General features: G+C 47.4%; 1 protein-coding gene across 1 annotated transcript in view; it reads left to right on the top strand.

The window, feature by feature from the left end:
• Positions 1 to 22,801, top strand: part of MYO1D (myosin ID) — a 274,772-nt gene that overhangs the window by 151,194 nt on the left and 100,777 nt on the right. The window contains exon 20 of the mRNA XM_014596285.3: positions 20,919 to 21,032. Within this exon, the coding sequence (XP_014451771.1) occupies positions 20,919 to 21,032 (114 nt within the window). The remainder of the gene's footprint in view (positions 1 to 20,918; positions 21,033 to 22,801) is intronic.

Genomic DNA, 22,801 nt, shown 5'->3' with positions numbered 1-22,801 from the left:
CCCTGAGGACTGGAAGAGGGCCAGTGTTGTGCCCATCCACAAGAAGGGCAGGAGGGAGGACCCAGGTAGCTATAGACCAATCAGCCTAACTTCCATCCTAGGGAAAATCCTAAAAAAGTTCATCAAGGACTCTATAAGCTTGCGAAAAGTAAGATTCTGAATGACAGCCAGCATGGCTTTGTCTCAGGCAGGTCTTGCCTTACCAACCTCATCTCCTTCTCGCCACCTTACCAACCTCACCTCCTAACTCGCCACCTGGACGCAAGAGAGCAGGTTGACGTTGTATACCTTGACTTCCAAAAGGCCTTTGATCTGGTATCCCACAATGTCCTGGTGAGAAAATTGGAGGATTTTGAGCTTAACTCCAGGACAGTCAGGTGGGTGAGAAACTGGCTGCAGGATAGGACCCAGACAGTTGTAGTGAATGGATCGGTGTCATCCTGGCAAGAAGTGGGCAGCAGTGTCCTGCAGGGGTCTGTGTTTGATCCAGGACTTTTCAGCACCTTTAATGATTTGGATGTGGGGTGAAGAGCTCCCTGGCCAAGTTCACGGATGACACTGAGTTATGGGGGAGCGTGGTCATGCTTGAATATAGCCTACAGATACAGGTGGACCTAGACAGGCTAGCAAGTTGAGCGGATCAAAATCTGATGAAATTCAACGTCAAGAAATGTAAAGTGCTCCACCTTGGGATGAACAACCCCCCAACACACTTACAGGTTTGGCAGCACCAAACTGACTAGCACCACGAATGAAAGGGACCTGGGGGTAATAATGGACCACAGTATGAATATGAGCTGGCAGTGTGATACTGTAGCCAGTAGGGCAAATAATAGTCTGGCATGCATCAATTGATGCATCTCAAGTAAAACCAAGGTGATGATTCTTTTGCTGTACTCAGCACTGGTGTGACTGCAGCTGGGGTACTGCCTCCAGTTCTGGGCATCACACTTTAACAAGGACATGGACAGGTTTGAGAGAGTCCAAAGAAGAACCACCTGTATGATCAGTGTCTCAAAAGGCAAGCCATATGAGGAAAGGCTGAGGGATCTGGGACTCTTCAGCCTGAGGGAAAGAAGGCTGAGAGGGGACCTGGTAGTAGCTTACTGCTACACTAGGGGAGTATATCAAGGGCTGGGTGAGCAACTGTTCGCTAGGGCACCCAAGGGGAAAACCAGGAGTAATGGCCACAAACTCCTGGAAGACCAATTCAGGCTCAATATTAGGAAAAACTTCACAGTCAGGGTGTCCAGACCATGGAATAAGCTCCCGCCAGAGGTGGTGCAATCACCTACACTGGAGCTCTTCAAGAGGAGACTAGACAGTCACCTTGCTGGGCTCACCTGACCCCAGTTATCTTTCCTGCTTGGTATGGGGGGGGGGGTGGACCCAATGATCTTCTGAGGTGCCTTCCCGCCTTACAATGTATGAATGTATTGTTGGGACAGAGTCTTCTATTTTGTTCAAGTGAATCCAGCATTAGGAGAGTAATTTCTCTGGCAACATTATTATTAAAAATTACTACTTTTTAAAAAGTTTTGAGGAATTGAAAAGGACATGTGCAGAATAACATTACTAACTTGTAAACAAGAATTTATCAGATAAATTGAAGAGGAATTGAGTATGGTTATTAGTGCTTTTACAGGTATTAAAATCATATTGCCTTAGATAGTTTCATTGCTTTTTTTTGAGTGGAAGCAGAACAAAATGTTAGTGATGGTAGGAACTCTTGCAGTATGTGCATATACTTTTGAAATTTTGCAGAGATTAATTTTGCTCAGTGCTTTACAGTTTTTAAGACTTTAAATTTATTTGTTATCACACGTTCATTCAATTTTGAAGATAACATACTAAGATAAAAGACATTTGATTTTCTGAATTAGCAAAGAGTTATACCTTTTTCTGTTTAGTAATTGCAGGCCAAGGACCTCACAGTTGCAAAGGCTAGCATGAGAAGGAATGTGATTTTGATAAAGGGATAGATTGTTTTTGGTTATGAAACACAAGAATTTGAAGGAATGAACACGCACAGTCCTTGGGTTTCCAATGCCATTAGATTTCACCTGATGGAGACAGTATTGCTATTTCTCATTTTAGTGTTTTGTTGCATCAGTGTCTCATTACTTAAATGCAATCTTTGGAATGCAGAGAGATTGTGCGTAGTCTCAGCATGTAGTACTCTTGCCTATCATGAAGGCTGAACCTCCCTCCCTATCCCTTCAGTATTTGAAGGTCATTCTCGGGCATTTTGGAGATGGAGGAAACTGCAGCTCATCAGCTATACTTTCAGAAGCAAATTCAAGCTGTAATTGGAAAATATTGAAGGGAACACAGAGTTATAGAAATGCAGTACTCTAACCCTACTTCATAGTTTTTCAAAATTTAATCTTAACTTTTTGATCTTTTGAAAGGTTAGATTGTTGGCAACTTTTTAATTTTGTGGAGGTTAGGTCAGATTCATTTTCCAAGGAGACAGCTGAGGAAAACTTTTTCAAGTTATATTACCATCAAGAACAAAAGCATATGGCTGGAGGATATGTATTGCAATAGAATATATAACCATTTTGAAATCTTACTTTTAAAAACATTTATTTTTGTCACCTGTTCTTGAGCACTTGTATCAGATACCATCCAAATTAAATAGTCAAAGACTATGGCTGTTCCTTTGGGATCCTCAAGGGATTAACTGAGGCCAGTTTGTCTGAACAAATACTGGAAACAGTTAACTTAGGATAAGACCCTTCATAGATAGCATAGTTCCTGAAAGGCATGGTTGAAACTTGGGTTGCAGAGCTTCACTTTTTTGCTTCTTATAACATTTCTGCCAAAAGCGTTCAATGAGTATTCCCCTGGGTGGATCTAGAATTTTGAAAAGGGGGGTGCAGATGGTAAGGTGCATCATCACATACATAAAGCGTCCACATGAGTACAGACATTTGGTTTCCTGGGGACACCTAGGAGCAGGACACCTTGTGCTGCCATGACTTGTCCCCAGGGGATGCCTGTGCCACACAGTAGGTTAACCTGGGTTAAATGGGGGAGGCTGGAGTCCTAGGGGCTTCCTGGGGCTGCAGCAGTGGCAATTCTGCCACTTGGAGCCTGGCCAGCAGCTGGAGTGTGGCTCTGGCCAGCCCGGCTCCAGTTGAGCGGCACGCATTACCCCAGTATGCATCACTCCCCCTTTTTTTTGGCATGGGTTTTTTTGACTCGTGGTTATCCAGGGGTCAAAAAAGTCCCCCACACTACTCCCTTGCAGTGCAGAGAACAGCTAACTGTGCAGTATGTGGTACCCCAGATATGTCTGCAGTGCCACATACCGCATGGCTGCGCTCATCAGAATGCAGCCCATGTGTTTTTTCTCTGGTGAAAAAGAAACTAGAAGCTTTACTAATATGCTAGGGGCCTCAGGTGGTATTATTCACTTTAAGATTGAAGCAAAAACAAATATAACTTCAATCAAATGAGTTAAAAACAGTCTGCTGTGAAATGGGAGCTCCATAACCAGGAGCAGCTAACAGACATGAGAATTACAGAGCAAAAGATAGTTTGATTGGTGGAACATCAAGACCATTAAAAAGAAGGGAGGGTCATTAACATCTGTGGGATGAAGAGTTTAAAAGAGATCAGATAGATTAAGTCAGTTGACTCCATTAAGTTGACCATTAAGTCAGTTGACTCCCTCAGCACTACTGACTAGAAGTGCTGCAGCCACTGCCAGGCAGTTGTTTTTAGACTTTGGGTGGAGCAGGAATCAAACAGGGGGTGCCTTTGGCAGTCTTTGCACCAATGCAAATCCCCCCCCCCCGATCCACCCCTATGTATTCCTCTACTGTAGGAAAAACATACTTCATGTTGCATAATGATTAAATAATATCCACTCCAGCAGCAACTAAAGATGATGATAAACAACAGCTACCAAAGAAAATTAGCTGTTAAAAATGAGCTTTTCTATTGAAAACTAACAATAGCTGTTGTTTATCTTCATCCTTAGTTGCTGTTGGAGTGGATATTCTTGAAACCAGGTGAGACCTGAGAGAGGGTATAGTAGCACCCAAAATCTTACTTGTGTCCCTCCCAAGTACTGTTGGTCTAATAAATAATATCACTCATAAATCCTTGCCTCTTGCAAAAAGCCTTAAAAGGTTTGATAAAGTCTAGAGTGTTAGAAGAAAACTCATGTTCTGCCAGTATTTCAAAAGGGTCAACTGAATGAACCAGGTAACTGTAGGACTATCAGCCTATAGTTTTATCTTTGGAAGATGTTGGTTGATCAGAACTGGAAGTGTTTTGTGGAAAAGGTCTGGTTTAACTTTTTATTCAAAATTTGGAATTGGCTGGTCCCTGTCCAATATTATCTGAATGAAAAAAATCTATTTTTGGTTTGAAATTAATTTAAGAAAATTTATATTAAATGAAATGCAAGAAAGTTTTTGATTGGCTGACACCAAATCATTCTTTGTAGATTTGTGAAAACGTCCCAGGTCTTCACTTTGACCTGATTTCAAAATTGTAAGTGTTCCTGCAATGGGAACATCATTGCTTCCCTGCTCTCAGTGGAACTAGTTGTAGATGATTTTTCTCTATCTTCAGTGTGGACATGATTGATCTGTGCAATCACTTCCAACACTAGAGATAGTTCTGTTTGTTTATTTATTTAATTTTATATGACATCCTTCACAACCAAGGCTTAGGGCAGCTTACAGTAAGAAAACAGGATAATGTATAAAGCAGGAGAATGACAGAACAAAACAATATAAAAGGGGAACTAGATATCACCATAAGACAGAGCCCCTGCCCTGGGCCCTTTGGCTCCCACATACTCGGTGCCTATGGCCCAGACCATTTAGGGCTTTTTAGGTCAAAACCAGCAATTTGAATTGCACCCAGAAAGCCACTGGGAGTCGGTGCAGACTGAAGCGCTGGAGTTGTGCTCTTGGCAGTGCACCTCTGTCAAGGCGGGCTGCCACATTCTGCTTTATCTGTAGTTTCCAGGCAGTCTTCAAGGGCAGTAGACTGCATTGCAGCAGTCTAGTCTTGAGGTTATGAAGGCACAGATGATGATGGCTAGATCCAAATTTGAAAGGGTTGCAGCCTTTTCACCAGATGAAGTTGATGAAAGGCTCTCCTAGCCACACCTACCACTTGAATATCCAGGTGCAACAGAGGATCCAGGAGCACCCCCAGGCTGTAAACCTGACAAGAGGAGGCTGAATCCCAGCAATAATAGGTGTCCCAGTTCCTCCTAAGTCAAGTGATCTGCTCATGACCACACCCTCTGTCATATCTGGATTCATTTTGTTGGTTCAACTAATCCAGTCCCCAGCTGCAGCCAGGCACTTGGAAAGTCCTGAGACTGCAAAGTCATGGTCAGATGAGAAAGGGAGGTGGAGCTGGGTGTCATCAGCTGACTCTTGGCACCTCACTCCGAAGCTCCACACAGTGTAGCCTCATATTCACATTGAAGAGGAGGGATAACAGATGAAATAGCACAATTCTTCTGTTGCAGAAAACTTAAAAAGACCCCAACAGGTCAGAATGTTTTTATTCTATGGATTCCTATTTGAAAACTCTGGGTTTATCTTGTAAAATCACATTTGTATGCCTAACGGTTTGGCAGCCCATAGCACCCTTGAAAGGATCTCAAGTCATCCCAGGGTGCCTTGGCACTCTGGTTCAGAATCAGTGCTCTAGGACATCCCTGCCATTATCAGAAATTTACCTTTTTCCTCAGTAACATAATGATGTGTGGTGAGTGGGACACAAAATCCAGGTGCTGCCTGAGAAGAGAGGGGAGTGCTGGAATGGAGCTAGGGGGTGCCTCAGCTTCCCATTCCTCTCCTCCCTTCACACACTGCACCTTTCTTGTAGCAGCTCCAGTAGCAGAGAGGGCAGAGAATTGGTAGAGCACCAGCAACTGGTGGTATGCTATGGTTGGGAGATGTCTCACCCTGTTTTTTGCTGCCAATAAGTGGTGCTTTTAGTTCACTCAACATTCATGTGTTGCATTTGCTGCTGCCACCCTGTCCTCCCTGCTGCCAGACTTGGAGCTGGAGCAAGAAAGGTGTAGGGTGCGGGGGACACGCAGTACTGTTCAGGGTGCAGTACTGGCCAGTTATGCCTCGGCTTTTGGTAGCTGGAGGAGGCAGCATAGCTGTTCCCTACTTTTCCAAAATGGTTGCTGTTGATTAATTGTGAGGCATGTCTGTTCAGCAGTAAGCCTGGGAATCAATCCAAAGTACAGGCAGTTTTTGCTGAAATCTAAGTACTGTCAACAGCTTTACCCAAATTTCAGTTGTGAAGAATTATTGAAATTGCATGCATCTTAAGTCAAAAGTGGGCAAACTATGGCCTGCCAAGGGATTTTGTCCAGCCTGTGGCAGGTTCCTTGGCCCCACCGGGCCTAGGCCTGGGGGCAGCCCAGGCTGCAGTGAATGCAGCTGGTCCTGCAGCCCCTGGGGTGGTGTGGCAGCCAGACTTGCTTCCCACTAGCCCCAGCAGTGGTGGCTCCTTCTGGCTGCCATCATCACCAGACCTGGCCCCACTGCCCAGGCACCCCGGCTTGTCCATCCACACCCACCAATGGGGGTGGCTCCTGCATGGGCAGGGTGTGCGGTGAGGCAAATGGGATGGGGCTGTAGGCAGACAGGGAGCAGTGTCCGGGAGCAGGATAGCCATGACTGAGATTAGAGTGGGATCATGGGACATTAACTACACGGGGCCCAGAGCAGAGCCACAATCCGTTGCCCACACGTCCCCACCAGGGGCACTGGTTCCATGAGCAGGGGCATGCAGGGAGCAGATCATGGCTGTGCCCCACGCTTTGGTCCTGCACTGTCACCACCCCAAGATCCTGGCCCCAACCCCACCCATCTGCTCTGGGACAGATCCCCACTTGACTGTGGCTCCATCCTATCATCTGGCTACACGCCCTCCCTTCGCAGGTCCTGGTCAGTCTTCAGCACCCCAGCCCCGCAGCATCATGGTCCCATGATCCCAGCCCCACCTGCCCATCCTGCTCCCAGATGCTTCTCCCCACCCACCCACAGGCCCATCCCACCTGCAGGGGAGCAGAGCCACTTAAGGAGTTTTAGTGAGCTGCTGGAAGGGAAGAGGGTGCAATCCAGCCCATGGCAGCTCACCAAAATTCCCTAAGTGGCCCTCAGGCCCAAATAATTGCCCACCCTTAGTCTAAGTTCTTTGTTGTGGAGCCAGTGATCAGATGAAACTGCTCTCAACACAATTAAAGAAAATGTCCTAGAACATCCCTGTACTAATACATGTAGTATGAAGCTACCCAATTTAAATAAACCAATAGCTGTTGCCTATGTAACTTGTGTACTTAATGTAAGAAGTCAGTGCATTGGCTCTGCTAAGCAATGCATCCCTTAATTTAAATTGGAGTCTTTGTCTACAGGGTTATGCCTTTTGTTTTATTGAGTAATCAAGTGGATTCTGTCGGGATAAGGTTGACTGTGTGCCTTTTTGTTGGAATTTAGAACTTTACTCATTGGCTTGTTACTGATGGATGCTATGGAATACCCATGGTTATACTTATTTCCACACTTCCTGTTAATGCCAATCAAGGAGACTGATGCCATGGCAGAAGCTGTTAACATTTGAATTACTTGCCAATGATGCCAGTTAGCTTCACTACTCTGTGACTGTGTTATTTCTAATTAAAAGCCATTGCTGCTGCTTCCAAGAAAATTGGAAAATATCCCCTGAATGTGCTGTTCATGGGGTGGGAGAGGACACACGGACGATGGACCTTTTACCTAAGCATTAGAGCTTGAGACAACCAGCTCCAGGAAGGATGGTGGAAAAAGAAAAGCAGGAGGCAGATAGACAACATTCCCCAGCATTTCCCCAGGGTTTTCATGTGTCAGTCTGTAAAAAGGATGCTACTAGAAGCAGGATTTTGGCTATGCTATCCTTAGTTTGGAATAGCCTGTGAATTTATCTTGTATTCTGTTTCTGGTGCCAGCTACCCAGTTGGTGTGTTTATCTCATCCTAGTCTGATCCCTGTATATGGACCCAGGGTAGTAGTACCAATGTTATAATATCAGGACTCTAAATCTCCTCAAAGTGGATTCTTTATTAGACGAATGATTGATCTGATTCTTAATTTAAACAGCTGCACACAATAATTAAGCAAATAACGTTCATGCATCTGTTGAAGATTTTTCTTTTCTTGCCAGAACACAAATTTAGTAAGATCTTTTTCAGTCAAATTCTTTAAACCTTTTTAGTGCTGGATAAGAAGGATTTCAGAGTCCAAAACCATTGGTCTTTTCTCCGCAGCAGTGATACTTCAAGCATTCTCTAGCATTCCCTGTCCATTAGGGGTGTGCGAGGTATCAGACAGAGCTTCAGATCCGGAGAAGCTTTGAATGCTTCGGGGTCCGAAGCAGCACATCTGGGTTGAAGCGCTGCCTTGTTCGGCTTCCCAAAGCGGTTTGAAGCTTCAGAGCCACCTTGGAGCCGCCTCGGGGATCTGGCTATAGGGTATAACGGGGAAACAATAAAATATTTATAACTTTGTTGTTTTTTGTCCAATATCTATAACTTGTTTGTTTTTTGTCCAATGTGGATGAAATTTTCAGGGGTGGTAGACTCTGCAGAGAGGATGAAACCTGCCAAGTTTCAAGAAGATCGGTCCAGGGGTTGGGGGGGAACGGCACCCCAAATTCTTAAAAGCAAAACTCCTGGGGCCCGAAAGTCCCCATGTAACACATCTATGTTACAACACAGGGGGGTCAAAACTGCAGGGTTGGTAGCTCTTACGGAGGCCACAAAGCCTGCCAAGTGTCAAGAAGATCGGTGCAGGAGTTTTGGGGGATCTGCTCCTCAAGCTGCAGACAAGCAAAACTCATGCCATGGGTGGTTGTGGGACTGACCGTCTCTGGCTTGGGGCCCGGGAGACACTACTGCAGGCTTGGCTGCTAAGCTACTGTGTTACCAGTTACCAATCAATCGATCATGATTCACTCAGGAACCAGGGACTCAGGGACCAGCTCAATACACAGGACCTAGCTACTACATAACGACTTAACGAGCATCAATTAGCACCTACAAAACCAGGCTAAGGAGAGGAAAGAATCAATACAGACAATCAACTGCCCCAAGATGAACACAAGTCTTGGCACGAGTTTTGCCTGTCAGCAGCTAGGGGTGCAGGGCCCCAGACTCCCCCTGCACCGATCTCCTCGACAGCTGGCAGGCATCACAGCAGGGGCCACCATCCCTGCAGCTGTCACCCCGCTGCACCTTAACACACAGTGTCACCCATGGCACGAGTTTTGCTTGTCTACAGCTTGAGGTGCAGTTCCCCCCAAACCCCTGCACCGATCTCCTTGAAACTTGGCACACTTTGTGGCCTCAGTAAGAGCTATCACCCCTGCAGTTTTCACCCCCCTGTGTTGTGACACACAGCCGTGACATGAGTTTGGCTTTCAAGAATTTGGGGTACAGTTCCCCCCCCCCAAACCCCTGTACCAATATTCTTGAAACTTGGCAGGCTTCATGCTCTCAGCAGAGGCTACCATCCCTGCAAGTTTCATCCAAATCACACAAGAAACAACAAAATTTATAGATACTTCATTGATTCCCCATTATACCCTGTTCTGGAGTGACTTCCTTGCAAGATGATAGAAATCATGTTCCAAATTGGATTGCGGTACCCTAGATCTCTTCTAAAAGGGGCCATTTTGTTTCAAGTCTGAAACATGAGACTGGCTTGAGATGGCTTGACTTAGAAACATTACAAAACGTTCTGCGTTTCTTCATTGATTTGGTTGGAGCAGATGATCTACTGTATCTGCAAAGGACTCTGATAATGGGCTGCAACCTGTTGAGATGTTTTCCTTTCTTTGAGCACCCGCTTAAAATTTTGGGTGTTTTTACATGTACTCTGGAGTTGGGATGGAGGAGGGGGTGCACTTTAATTAAAGCATCTCTCAGAGAGACTCTAATTAAAGTGCCACAGTGTCTCATGTATCAGCACCCCATGCCTCAAATGGTGGCAGAGGCACTTGAACTAAAGTTTGTTGAGTGAGCTGTAGTTAAAGCTCACCTGCCACCATTTTGAAGCAGGGGGACACTGATACACAAGACACAGAGGCTGGCTGGAGCACACTAATTAGCACACTCTGACAGACTCTATTTAATTGAATCTACTCTGACCCCCTGTAATTACAACGTCCCACCATGTCTACAGGCACTCTTTGATGTTGAGAGTGGCTAAGTGCAAAATTGTTGCATGTTTCCTACTTCTCTTTCCTCTAGCATAAGCAACCATTTCTCAGGCTACAAGAATGAGTCGTGTCCAAGCCAGCTGCTTCTGATCTGAAATACCTGTTGCGGTATGCTTCTGTTCCATTAAAGATGAGATTTCATAGATTTCATAGACATTAGGGTTGGAAGGGACCTTGGAAGATCATCGAGTCCAGCCCCCTGCCCAAAGGGCAGGAAGTCAGCTGGGGTCATAGGATCCCAGCAAGATAAGCATCCAGTTTCATCTTGAAGGTGTTCAATGAAGACGCTTGAACCACCTCCGGTGGCAGGCTGTTCCAGACCTTGGGGGCTCGGACAGTAAAGAAATTCTTCCTTATGTCCAGCCTGAAACGATCTTGTAGTAGTTTGTGAACATTCGACCTCGTCATCTCTTGGGGCGCTCTGGTGAGCAAACGTTCCCCCAGATACTGGTGGTCACCCCTGATAAACTTGTAGGTGGCCATTAGATCACCCCTGAGCCTGTGCTCTTCCAGGCTAAAGAGCCCCAGGGCTTTCAGCCTGTCATTGTAGGGTCTGCTTCCCTGACCTCTGATCATGCGCGTGGCTCTTCTCTGGACTCTCTCAAGCTTCTCCACATCCTTTTTGAATTGTGGAGCCCAAAACTGGATGCAGTACTCCAGCTGCAGCCTCACTAAGGCCGAGTACAGGGGGAGAATGACGTCCCGGGATTTGCTTGAGAAGCATCTATGGATGCAAGCCAGCGTTTTGGTTGCTTTACTAGCCGCAGCATCGCATTGCAGGCTCATGTTCATCTTGTGGTCAATGATGACCCCCAAGTCTCTTTCTTCCATAGTGCTAGCCAACATAGCACTGCCGAGCCTATAAGGATGCTGCAGGTTTTTCTTCCCAAGGTGGAGAACCTTGCATTTATCGGCGTTGAACACCATCAGATTCTTGTCCACCCACTTGCTGAGCCTGTCCAGGTCAGCCTGGATCACCCGCCTGTCTTCTGGTGTGGATGCTTTGCCCCAAAGTTTGGTGTCATCGGTGAACTTGGCCAGTCCACTTCTGACTCCAGTGTCCACATCATTAATGAAGACGTTGAACAGTATGGGTCCAAAGACAGAGCCCTGGGGGACCCCACTGGTCACAGGACACCACGATGAGTGACTTCCATCAATTACTACCCTCTGGGTCCGACCCCGGAGCCAATTTTCCAGCCAGTGGATCGTGGAGGACCCAAGGCGACAATTGGCCAGTTTCTCCAAGAGGTGATCATGGGACACCAGATCGAAGGCTTTTTTGAAGTCAAGATATATGACATCAATCTCTTCTCCCTTGTCCAGGTGATAGGTCACCTGGTCGTAGAAGGAAATGAGATTGGTCAAGCAAGACCTACCCGCAACAAATCCGTGCTGGCTATCCCTTAAGATGTTGGCGTCAGCCAGTCCATTAAGGATGGCCTCTTTAATAAACTTTTCTAAGATCTTCCCCGGGATAGAAGTCAGGCTAATGGGCCTATAGTTAGCCAGATCCACTTTCCTCCCTTTCTTGAAGATAAGCACCACATTGGCCTTCTTCCAGTCTTCGGGCACTACACCAGAGCGCCAAGAGTTTTCAAAGATCCGTGCTACAGGCTGGGCTATGATGCTCGCCAGCTCCTTGAGTACCCTGGGGTGAAGATTGTCAGGGCCTGCTGACTTGAAGGTATCCAGCTTCTCAAGATGTTCCTTCACGAAGTCAGCATTAATGGAGGGCAGGGGATCACCCTCACCCAGACTTCCCGGCCCTGTAGCGGGCATGGGCGTCCCATGGGGCTGATGAAAGACTGATGCAAAGTACCTATTTAATAGGTTGGCTTTTTCCTGGGTGTCAGTTGTCAGATGCCCCATCTGGTTCAGCAGGGGTCCAATGTTGCCTCTGCTTTTCCTCCGGCTCCCCACATATCTGAAAAAGGACTTTTTATTGTCCATGATGCTCAAAGCTAGTTGGAGTTCAGTTGCAGCCTTGGCTTTCCTGGTCTGCTCCCTACAGGACCGGACCAGTGCAGAATAATCCTCCTTGGAGGTCTGTCACTGCAGGCTGAGGACCAGTTTACTGATTTACCAGAGACAAAGATTTATTTTTTTTCCTTCTGTTAAATTCCCCTTATGTTATTCCCACGTTTATTGCAATTTGGTGTCAGCATGTCAAAACCAGTAGTATCTTTAGAGCATTCTGATAGAATTATTTGTATTGCAGTAATGTTCAACTAGGATTGCTGGAGTTGATAAATTGGCTGTAAACACTATCTCTAGTGAGAAATTTGACCCACAAGACATCAGGCCAGGTGTGAAGAAGATCTGAGTTAGAGAAATGAAAGCACAGTGTGTGTGGTTTTTTTGCCTGTAAAAGATAGTCTTTTGAAGGGCATCAGGTCATAAAATGGCTTAATAGTGGCTCCTATACAACCTTGGCCATAATCTCTCATTTTTGATACTACAGTTTGAATGAATTTGACCCAGTTTGTAGAGATTTCAGAGCAAAAATACATAGTTGGAGTTTAAAGAAAATGTACAGTGCTACTGTATTTGTTCATTACAATGGGAAAATGGATAATTCTGTAACTAAGGACAGGAGGTTGGGAAGTGTGTTATCTGTTCCTGGCTCTACATTCGACTACCTGCATGGCCATGGGCAGAGATGTTTAATCTGCATGAGCATACAGTGGTGTGCAAAACATCAGAAGAATGGTTCTGTTACATGTACAAAGAACAGGAGAAGAGCATTAATTCAAGAACAAGAATGTGTTTCTCCTCCGAGATAAGTTACCATTCTTTTACATCTGTACACTTCGTTTGTTAAATACTACATGTAAAACATGAGAGGTAGAATTTGTGGTTGCTAGAGTTCTTGCTGTTTTGTACTACCTTGAGAGACTTGGCCCTCTTACTAGCCCTGCTATATGGGCCAATGAGTGCTGCTATTACTGAGGGGAAACGTGAGAATTGCCATTCTGCCTCAGACATGACCTATCTAATTTGGCTAATCCTCCATCCCCCTCTGTCTCCAAGGAGCAGGGCCAGGGATGGAGGCAAGGTCAGCACCACTGGCCTCTCCCCTCTGCTGCAGCCGCTCTGTCGCTGCTGCCTTCAGGGAGCCGCTGCCTTCAGGGAGCCGTCGCCTCCTGTCCAGAAAGCTGTTGGAGTACCCTGGTTGTTTCAGACAGCTGATCAAAGTGCAAATAAATCATTACAGACAGACAGACAAAGGCTTTTATAATATTAGAACTAGCCAATTGCCCATCAAGAATAACAGGAGGAGGGGGAGCAGCTGGGGACAGAGCCCCGTGTCCCTGACCCCCCTTCCGTCTGGGCCTGCTCAACTCTTTCTTTCTGCCACTTGGGGTCCAGGCCTGTTCCCCCCTTACAGGCTGCTGCGGCGAGGGGAGGGGAGGAGTCCCTTGTGTCCCTACCATCAAGGTGGTGCTCTGCTGCACCACCCCCACCATCCCAGCATTGTATTCACATTCTGATTGGTTGTTTCAGTCAGCCAATCAGAGTGCAAATAAAGCATTATGGACAGACAGACGCACAGATTAAGGTTTTTATAATATTAGAATATTGCCTCAATGAGATCCCATGGGGGTGAGCTAAACCAGTGGTGTTCAACCTTTTCAGCCCCGAGGGCCAGAAGAATGGTGCAGGGCCCCTGTGTGGGTTGGATCAAGCCCTGTGGCCTGGCATTGCCCCCTCCCACCTCCTGCATGCCAGGATCGGGTCCTGGGGCCTGTTACCAGTTGGGTCCCTTCTGCTGGGATTGGGTGATGGGGGCCCAGAGCCACCCCCTCCTTGCCCCTACATGCCAGGATGGAGCCCTGGAATCCTGGCACTGCTCCCTTCAGGTCCCCTGGGATTGGGTCCTGGGGCCTGGACACTGGGATTGGGTGCCAGATCTAGCATGAAGGGCCTGGGGCTCCCCATGAGTCAAGAGATTTGGCAGCAGGGGAGTGGTGCCACTGCTTCCCTGTTGCCAAATTTCCATACCTTTGGGGAGCCCCATGGGCCAGATGACACAACACCATGGCCCAGAGGTTGAGCACCCTTGAGCTAGATCAAGGGCGGGCAAAATACGGCCCACGGGCTGAATCCGGCTAGCCAGCAGATTTGAATCCAGCCCATGTGCAGGCACCCACTGATTAATTATTATATCCAGCCTGGCCAGTGGCTGCCCCTGCTGTGCTCTGCATGGGGGCAAGTTCTGTCTACTCCCAGCCTCTCCTGCCGGAGGGCCCCATCCCTGGCCAGCGGGCACAGCTTCCAGGCAGTGCTGCTGCTACTGCTGCGGCCACCCAGGGAACTGCTGGGCTCCTCCAGCAGCTCCTCCTCCTGTCCCTGCTGCAGCGCTCCAGGCAGCAGGTAGGAAGGGGAAGCTGCATCATGGGGGGAAAGAGGGGGGGCAGGGGGCGAGCTCTGCCTGCAGCTCACTTTGGTCCTGCTTGTGCATGGCTGAGTGGGGAGGAGCTCGGCTGCTCACAAAACCCCAGTAGCCAGATGCAGGACAGGTAGGTGGGGCAGGAGCTGCATCAGCAGCTGATGTGGGCTCAGCTGCAACCCCACCTGGTAAGTGTGGGACAGAGGCCAAGAGAGCCAGCAGTTCCAGGCTCAGCTCCCTCCCTCCCTCCCTCCCTCCCTCCCATGGGCGACTGATGCTGCCTTAGTCAGGGGGGCACATGCCATCCCTGTGACCAGTCCCGCTGACTGGGGGGGTCCCCCTGCAGCTGATCCCACTTCCAGGAGCCACTTTTGGGAACAGCTGCAGCAATCAGCTGGCACTTGCAGGGGGGGCACTGGCGCTCCCACCTGCCTGCCCTATCCATCACCTAAGCGGCAAGCATGGCCAGTCAAGGGGTGCACCAGTGCACTCGGGGTGCATGTGCACCCCTGTGCAGCCCCTATGCATAGCCACTGCTCCCTCCTTTCCTAGGCACTTCCCTAGCTGCCCACTGGCAGCAGTTGCTTTCCTGCCTCATTACAGTACACTGCAAGGCAGGTAGGCAGTGTTGATGTCTCTACCCCTCAACCCCCTCCCATCTGCAGAGGTAGTGGGGGGGAGCTGGGCAAGAGGGAAGCCCCCACATGTGTACCCAACCCAGGCACATCCTCCACGCCCCACCATACCCACACACCCTACACCCCAGCTACACACTCCCCTTTCCCACACCCATCCCTCCCACCCCCTCACACACATCCAGCCCACAACCACATACTCCTGCCAACCACACAAACCCCACCCCCCACATACACTGCCCGCACACAGAAGATAAAAGAATAAGGCTTTATTTAGAGCTATTATGCAGTTGTCTCTATATACATTACACAAACGCACATCAAGACAAAATATTTTAATAATGTTAAAGCATGTTATAGTAGATGTTTGATTTTTAGTGTATGTTTTTTTTTCTGGTTCCAAAATGAAAACCTTCCCCTCCCCCTAAAAGGAGTGCTTCTGGGGCAAGGGAGGGATAGCTCACCAAAACTCATTAAGTGGCCCTCTAGCTGAAATAATTGCCCACCCCTGAGTTAGATGGTTACATTTAAGGATTATATAAAAAGGTGTGTCATGCTGTTGATTTTTTAATTTCACACCTTTCAATCCATTGAAAGACTCCTTCCTTCTACTTCTGTGCATTGAAATACAGTGCACAGAAACGCTGTATCTGTTTCCTTTAGATCATGCAGCATTTTATAGCCCTACTTAAAAAATAATCCCAGTTCTTCAGTCTTGCTACTTAGAAGTTTTTCTAGGCACTTAATCATTGTTTTATCTCCTCCAAATCTATTTTAATTCTGTAATATCCTTTGAGATGGGATGGCCAGCCCTGAAGAAGGCATTCTTGATGAGATTGCACCAACTATTTATGTGGCATAAGGTTTTCCATATTGTTCTCCCTCCCTTCCTTTGCTTTTTTTCCCCACAGCTGCATGTTGAGCTAAAATCTTTACTGAGCTATCCAAAATTGTACCTGTGTCCCTTTATTAAGTGTGTACAGTTAATTTAGAAAGCTGTCAGGTATACTATGCCAAACTTATGAGGTCTACCACATGTGTTGAGTTTAGGATGGTCCCCTTGAAATATGTCCCAGAGCATAGCTGTCCAGCTGACAGCCTCTGGGCCACATAGAGCACCTGAAGGGTTAATTTGTGGTCCTCTGGCTTTTGTTCCAGGCACCACTTCTCCCAGCACTCTCCTGCTGCTGTGAGGGTCTTTGGAATCTTCCTCCCTGCTCCAGCTTCCACTTCCTGGGGGCAGGATGGAGTAATACAGCTTGTGAGGCTGAGAAAACTTGTGACTAATGAATTTGGGAGGACCCAGGGATCCCACAGGTAGGGGGAGGGGTACATGGCCTGTGGTCCCTAGCCATCTGGAAGCTGGACAGCCCTGTCTTAGAGGTTGCATTGTACTCCTGATAAGAGGCACTAGCACTGTAGTGGGAGAAGTGTGAATCCATTCTGAACCTGCAATTTTTTTTTTTGTTGCACACCAAAAATTTTTTTCCATGTCTGTAAGGCTGGTGCTGTTCTGAAGGTGCAGCAGCATTTTTCCTCCAGTATGCATTGTTTTGCAGTGATCAACTTTGAATGTTTTTGATCATTTTACCAGTGTTGGCAACCCAAGACACTTTTTTTTTTTTTACTAGCATTCTGAAAATGTTTTACTGGCAGACAAACTTTTTTACTGCCCTGTTTTACATAATGTAAATCTAACCCTTCTGCCAGACCATGGACAAGAGCTGAGTTCATATTTAGGGGCTCAATGCTAACCATAATAAAATGTTTGGCTGTCCATAACAAGTTTTCACATTATTGGTAAAAAAATAAATAAATAAATAGTAATAATTCTTGTGTTGGCACCATTGCTTGACTGCAGCAATGGTTTTATACCTTGTTGCCCCCACCCTGCGATCCTCTATTCAACTGGACACCCTGATGCTCTCACTGCAGCTCCTGCCATGCTCTCCCCCTGCCTTGCCCCTGCTGGTCCCACCCCCTCTTCAGGCACAGAACCCCAAAGAAAAACTATTGTCTACAAGGTGAACAGTGTTACAGGCAGATGGGTCGCAGCAGCAGCACATGGCTGGGGGTAGAGCAGGGAACTATGAAGATTACCATTAGATTAACCAGAAAGCCCTGACAAGATGTCCCTTTGGGTGCTGCACTCCTGCCCAGACACCAGGTGGAACTGCTGTGCTCTGCCTGCCCTTCCACGCTGCGTCCAGCTCCTTTCTGGTGACTGAGCTTCAGTCAAGCTCTGGTGGCTTAATTTTTTTTATGGATGGCTCGGGTTTTCTACAGATTGTACAGACAGGCATTTTTAGCACTGGTTTTTATGGCCTGTCCATGGACAGTTGTCATCCCTGCATTGTACTCATTCATCAAGTGTTTGGATTCCTCACAGCTATCTATGGCTTTCATTAAACTGAGTAACTTTCTTCCACAGATTTTGCTACCTCTTGGTCCTCTGAGTCCCAGATTGCTGAATTTATTTATTAAAAGTACCAAGCTTAGTACATAATCTTGAGGTATCCACATTTCTTTTCACCCCATCCCATGATTAAAATGGTCAAAACTATTTTCCTGGTCTTTTTGTTTCCTGTTTTATGCAGTTTTTGATTCAGGACAAAACTTTACTTCTCACGCTGTTACTTTATTTCTTTAGTAATTTTTTGTTCAAATATCTGAAAGTCTAAATTATGTCAACACATTCTCCTTTCTCCACTGCTTTATTGTCAAATTCAAAGAATGCTAACTGATTAGTGAGGCATGATTTTTTTTTTCTTTGTAAAAACCATGCTTTCTAGACTATGAAATGACCAGAGGCCTAGAAAAACTCCTGTATGAAAGGAGGAAAATAACTAGAATCCTTAAAAGAGATGGATGAGATGGCATAATAAAGAGGTATATAACACTTGAGAGTATGTGCAAGTTGGCACCACCTTGAGACAGGTACCTGGTCTGTATTTGTTACCTCTGGAACCAGAAGTAATGAGTAATAGCTATATATGTCACAGCTATATGACTGTCTCAAGAACAACAGGAAAGTGGACTACTCTGGTAATAAGGGCTCAATTAAACATACACAAAGAGTAATAAGTATATTCTTGCACCAAACTACTTAAAATGGGAACATATTATTTTCTCCCTTCTAAACAGTCCCATCTTTACATTCACTTTTGGCCATCAGGAAGATCCAACTAACACCCCTCCAGTACAGAACTGATCTATGCCTAAATATCCTAGTGGGTTTGCTTTGTAATACAAAACATTTCTGACAAACTGTTAACATGCATATTCATCCCCTCATTAAAAACAGCTATGGTGCAGAGGGTTGTAAGATAGTAACGGTTGTCCCTTCATATAAGTATAATCTAGGGGTGGTACAGGAAGTTAGGGGCCAGCAGGCCTTATTCTGCACGTAGTAAACTGATTTATCTTCTAAATGTGTATTATTTTAAACAGCTAATGCAATCAGAGGAAAACCTCCTGATCTGCCTTCTCTAGACCACTCAAGGTATGCATGCAAGGCCATGCATAACACTTACTTCCAGAACAAAGTAATGTAACACATTACTGAGATGCTGTGTATACCAGTCAGTTCTCTCTAGTGGTTAGGACACTATCCCTGAGAAAATAATTGGCATGGTTCTGAGACCCCTTAGGTTAAAGAGAACATTGAACTTGGGTCTTCAATATCCTGGTGAATGCTCTCACCATTAGGCTATTATACACAAGATGGATGCTACCATGTTATTGAAACAAAAGTCAGCATGACTTAGTTGAAGAAACATAGCTATGGGCATGTTTGCAGAAGAGATTCTGGATCCCAGTTGGACTGAGGTACTTCCCTGAAATCCTTACTTGGGTACCTAAATGTTGGGGGAAGGCAAAGTTTTACAAACACCCCTGTGCTTACTGTTTCTTGTTGGTTAGTTTTGGGTGGCTCCCTGCTCAGTCTTTTTTTTTTTTTTTTTTTTTTTTTCCAAATTACCCGTATGAGGCTCTTGACTTCCAGTGCGTTCTGCTGGGAGTCAAGGCATCCACCTGTGGCAGCCAGGCACTGAAAAGTTGGGCATTGCAGCACCTAACCTGTAGGACAGGGCAGGCAATTATTTGGGCTTGTGGGCCATGGACAGTTCTGGGGAGTTGCTGTGGGCCAGTCAGCATCATCCCCCCCTGCAACAACTTGGAGCCTGAGCACTCTGCTGCTCCTCCCTGCCACCACCAACAGTGTACAGCCCTAGCCTTAGCCCCAGCCCCTCCCACTCCATGCCTACTCCAGACTTGCCCCAGCTGGAGAGGACCAGCAAGAACCCATGCACACAGTCCTGACCCCAGCCCATCCAGTACCTGCTCCAGTCCCCACCTGCCCATGCTGAGCAGTGGCATCAGCCAGGCAGAAGTTGCTGCTTTGCATGAGGGAAGTACCCTTTCCCCCTCACTGCTGCCAGGCCCTTCTTGCTGCAGCTGCCTGGAGCTTGCACCTGGGCTACCCTGTATCTCCTCTACTCCACCATCGCCACTGCCTCTGAGCCACCCAGTGGGGCAGTGGTGGCAATGCAGAGGAGCCGCAGGGCAGCCCTAGATGTAGGCTCTGGGTGGCTGCAGCAAGAAAGGCTTGGCAGTGGTGAGGGGGAAGTGACTGCTTTTTCCCCATGTCGAGCAGCAGCTTCTGCCCAGCTGCCACCGCTGCTGTCACTGTTCAGCATGGGTGGGCAAATCTGGAGCGCGTATGGGGTGGGCCAGGGGCAGGGCTGTGCACATGGTTTCCAGCTGGTCTGGAGCTGGTCCACTCCACTGGACTGAGTCCGGAGTGGGCATGGGGTGGGCCAGGGTAAGGGCTGTGCATGCAGGTCCCCACCAGTACCATGGGGCTGTGGCCAGCAGTGGTGGCAGCCAGAAGGAGGTGCTAGTGCCTGGGCTGCCTAGAAGTACAGTCCAGCTGCAGAGCTGCCCCAGCTCTGCTGTGTGCCCAGGGGGTGATGGGATGTACCATGGGCTGGGTGGTGCCTGGGCCAGGTGGGACCGAGGGTCCCACCATGAGCCAGACAACGTACCTCCACAGGCCCGCTCCTGCTATAGGGCATATCTGCCTTGGAAACTTACTGTGCCAAGAGCAGTGTCCTTGGACAAGCTATGCTTCTCTGCATAGACTGCTCTCGAGATCAGAAGCAGTATAGTTGCATTTGTATGATGTATTAGATGAGCTATTTAGCATGGCTAAGTGACAAAAATTAGGCTGCTAGCAGTACCACATGAACAGGGCTGTGCTGTTTCCAATTCAGGTAACAGCTTGCCTGGAGCAGTGTGGCATGTTTGAGGATGCTGCTACCTAACACAATAGGTTTGCTATATGGGTATGGTTGTAGGTGACAAAGTCGCTTACAAAATCTAACCTCTGGGTTGTGTTGCTGGCTCTGCTAGTGATCTACTGGATAACCTTTGGCAAGTCACTTCTCCTTTCTCTGTGTCTCCATTTCCCCATTGTTAAGTGTGGATGATGTCACCTTCCTTTGTAAAGTGCTTTGAGATGCACTGAGGAAAGGTGTTTTAGAAGAGCTATGCAGTAATATGGGGATCTTTTTCTTGCATTTTGTGCACTCCAAAGCTGTGTGACTGAATACCTGTGGAAATTTGCTTCTTTACAGGTAAATCGGTTTAACAAGGTTGAGGACAGAGCAATTTTTATCACTGATCGACACCTTTATAAGATGGACCCCATAAAACAGTACAAGGTGATGAAGACCATCCCTCTCTACAATGTAAGTAAAGAGGATTGGAACCTGAGGGCTTGGGATTTTTTTATCATAGACTCTAAGGCAGACTCCCTCTGAACTCAAGTAAGGTACTGAACTCGTGGCTCAGGTAAGGTAATAAACACGTGGCACAATTTCTCCACCTACTAAGTGAAGATGACACTTACAGTGAGTCGTGTTTAACATCCTGAGAGTTGAGCAATGCCATTTCCTTGCAAGGCGGTTGTTTGTTCTAATTCCACCATAAAGGTCAGGAACCAAACTGCTCATTATTAGGTCTGTGCTAACTGGCTAGTATTTGCTTCGGATTCGGATTCATCTGATTCGGGGGGCAGTGATTTGATTCAGTGATTTGAATCACTGTCCTGATTTGATTCAGTTGAATCTGATTCGGAGATTCAGCAGCAGCCGAATCTCCGAATCAGCCGGGCCAGGCCCATCCCCCAACCCTTTCCCAGCTCAGCAATGGCTGCCCCGCCTGCCCCAGCTCCCCGCAGTTGGTGGGGAAAAAAAGCCCCAGTTCTGCAGGTACTGCTGGGCGGGGGGGCGATCTCCACCACCCCACGCTGCGTGGGGGCCTCTGCATGAGCCCCTGAACCCCCTCCCCCCCTGCTACTCCAGGCCCCCCACAAGTGCCCTGCACGGGCCAGCTCCAGCCCTTTAAGACCCCCCCCCCAAGCCTTTTTCTCCTAAAGGGCCAGAGCCGTGGTAGACGGGGGGGGGTGGGGGGGGTAGTCGAGGGGGCTTGTGCAGAGCCCCCCATGCAGTGGGGGGCAGTGGGGATCGCCCCTGCCCAGCAGCATCCGGTAAGCACCTGGGCTTTTTTTTTTAAAGCACTGGGAGCTGGGGCAGGCAGGGCAGCCATGGGGGCAGTGGGCAGAGGTCGGGGGTGGGTGGGGGCTGGGAGAGTGGGAGGGGGCGGGGGGCTGGCAGGAGTCCCTCATGGTCCCCTCCCCTAGCCCCCCCTCCCCTACCTCTAGTACTTACCAGCTCAGAGTGGCTGCAGCTCCGTACTGCAGCCACCAGGGACTGCCCAAATCATCAAAGCTCTCTGAATCTTTGCCAAAGATTCAGAGAGCTTTGAATTGATTTGGACCTTTAAATTGGTCCCCAATTTGATTTGGATTTGGAATTTTGGCCACCAAATCGAGCCAAATCTTCTCTGAATCAAATCACCACCCAAAGCTTTGCACAGCCCTACTTGTTATATTTTGCTCTGCAAAATGTTTTATTGTTTTCTTACAGTGTGCTGCAGCATCATGGCCCCATGCATTGAGGTTAGTATGTCAGAGTGGCTAACTTAGGTTTTTTATGCCTTTGTGGGTTGGCTTGACCCTCAACATTGTTTGAATTTTTTTGTAAAGCTTATAAAAAAACTAAATTCTGAATCAGCCTAGTATTTGGCTTCCAGGCTAACAGAAGCTCAGCTCACATTGACAAAGATGCAGATTACCACTGGTGGGAGGGGGCTGGAAAGAGCTGGCCTCTTAGCTCTTCAGTGTCCCTTTTCAGCTGATTCACTTCTAATTATTTATTTCAGCCTGAGGTAAAGCCACAATGATTATAATGAAATGACAAGGCCCAGTTGTATTGCTTTGAGAATGTCACTGCCGTACACAGTAGGGCTGTGCAAAGCTTTGGGCGGTGATTCGATTCGGAGGAGATTTGGCCCAATTCGGCGGCTGAATCTCCAAACCCTAATCGAATCAGGGGACCAATTTAAAGGTCCAAATCGGTTCAAAGCTCTCCGAATCTTCGGAAAAGATTTGGAGAGC

The sequence above is a fragment of the Alligator mississippiensis genome, chromosome 4, assembly GCF_030867095.1.
Source record: "Alligator mississippiensis isolate rAllMis1 chromosome 4, rAllMis1, whole genome shotgun sequence".
In the NCBI taxonomy this organism is placed as follows: Eukaryota; Metazoa; Chordata; order Crocodylia; family Alligatoridae; genus Alligator; species Alligator mississippiensis.
This window is presented reverse-complemented; position numbering and strand designations above follow the sequence as displayed.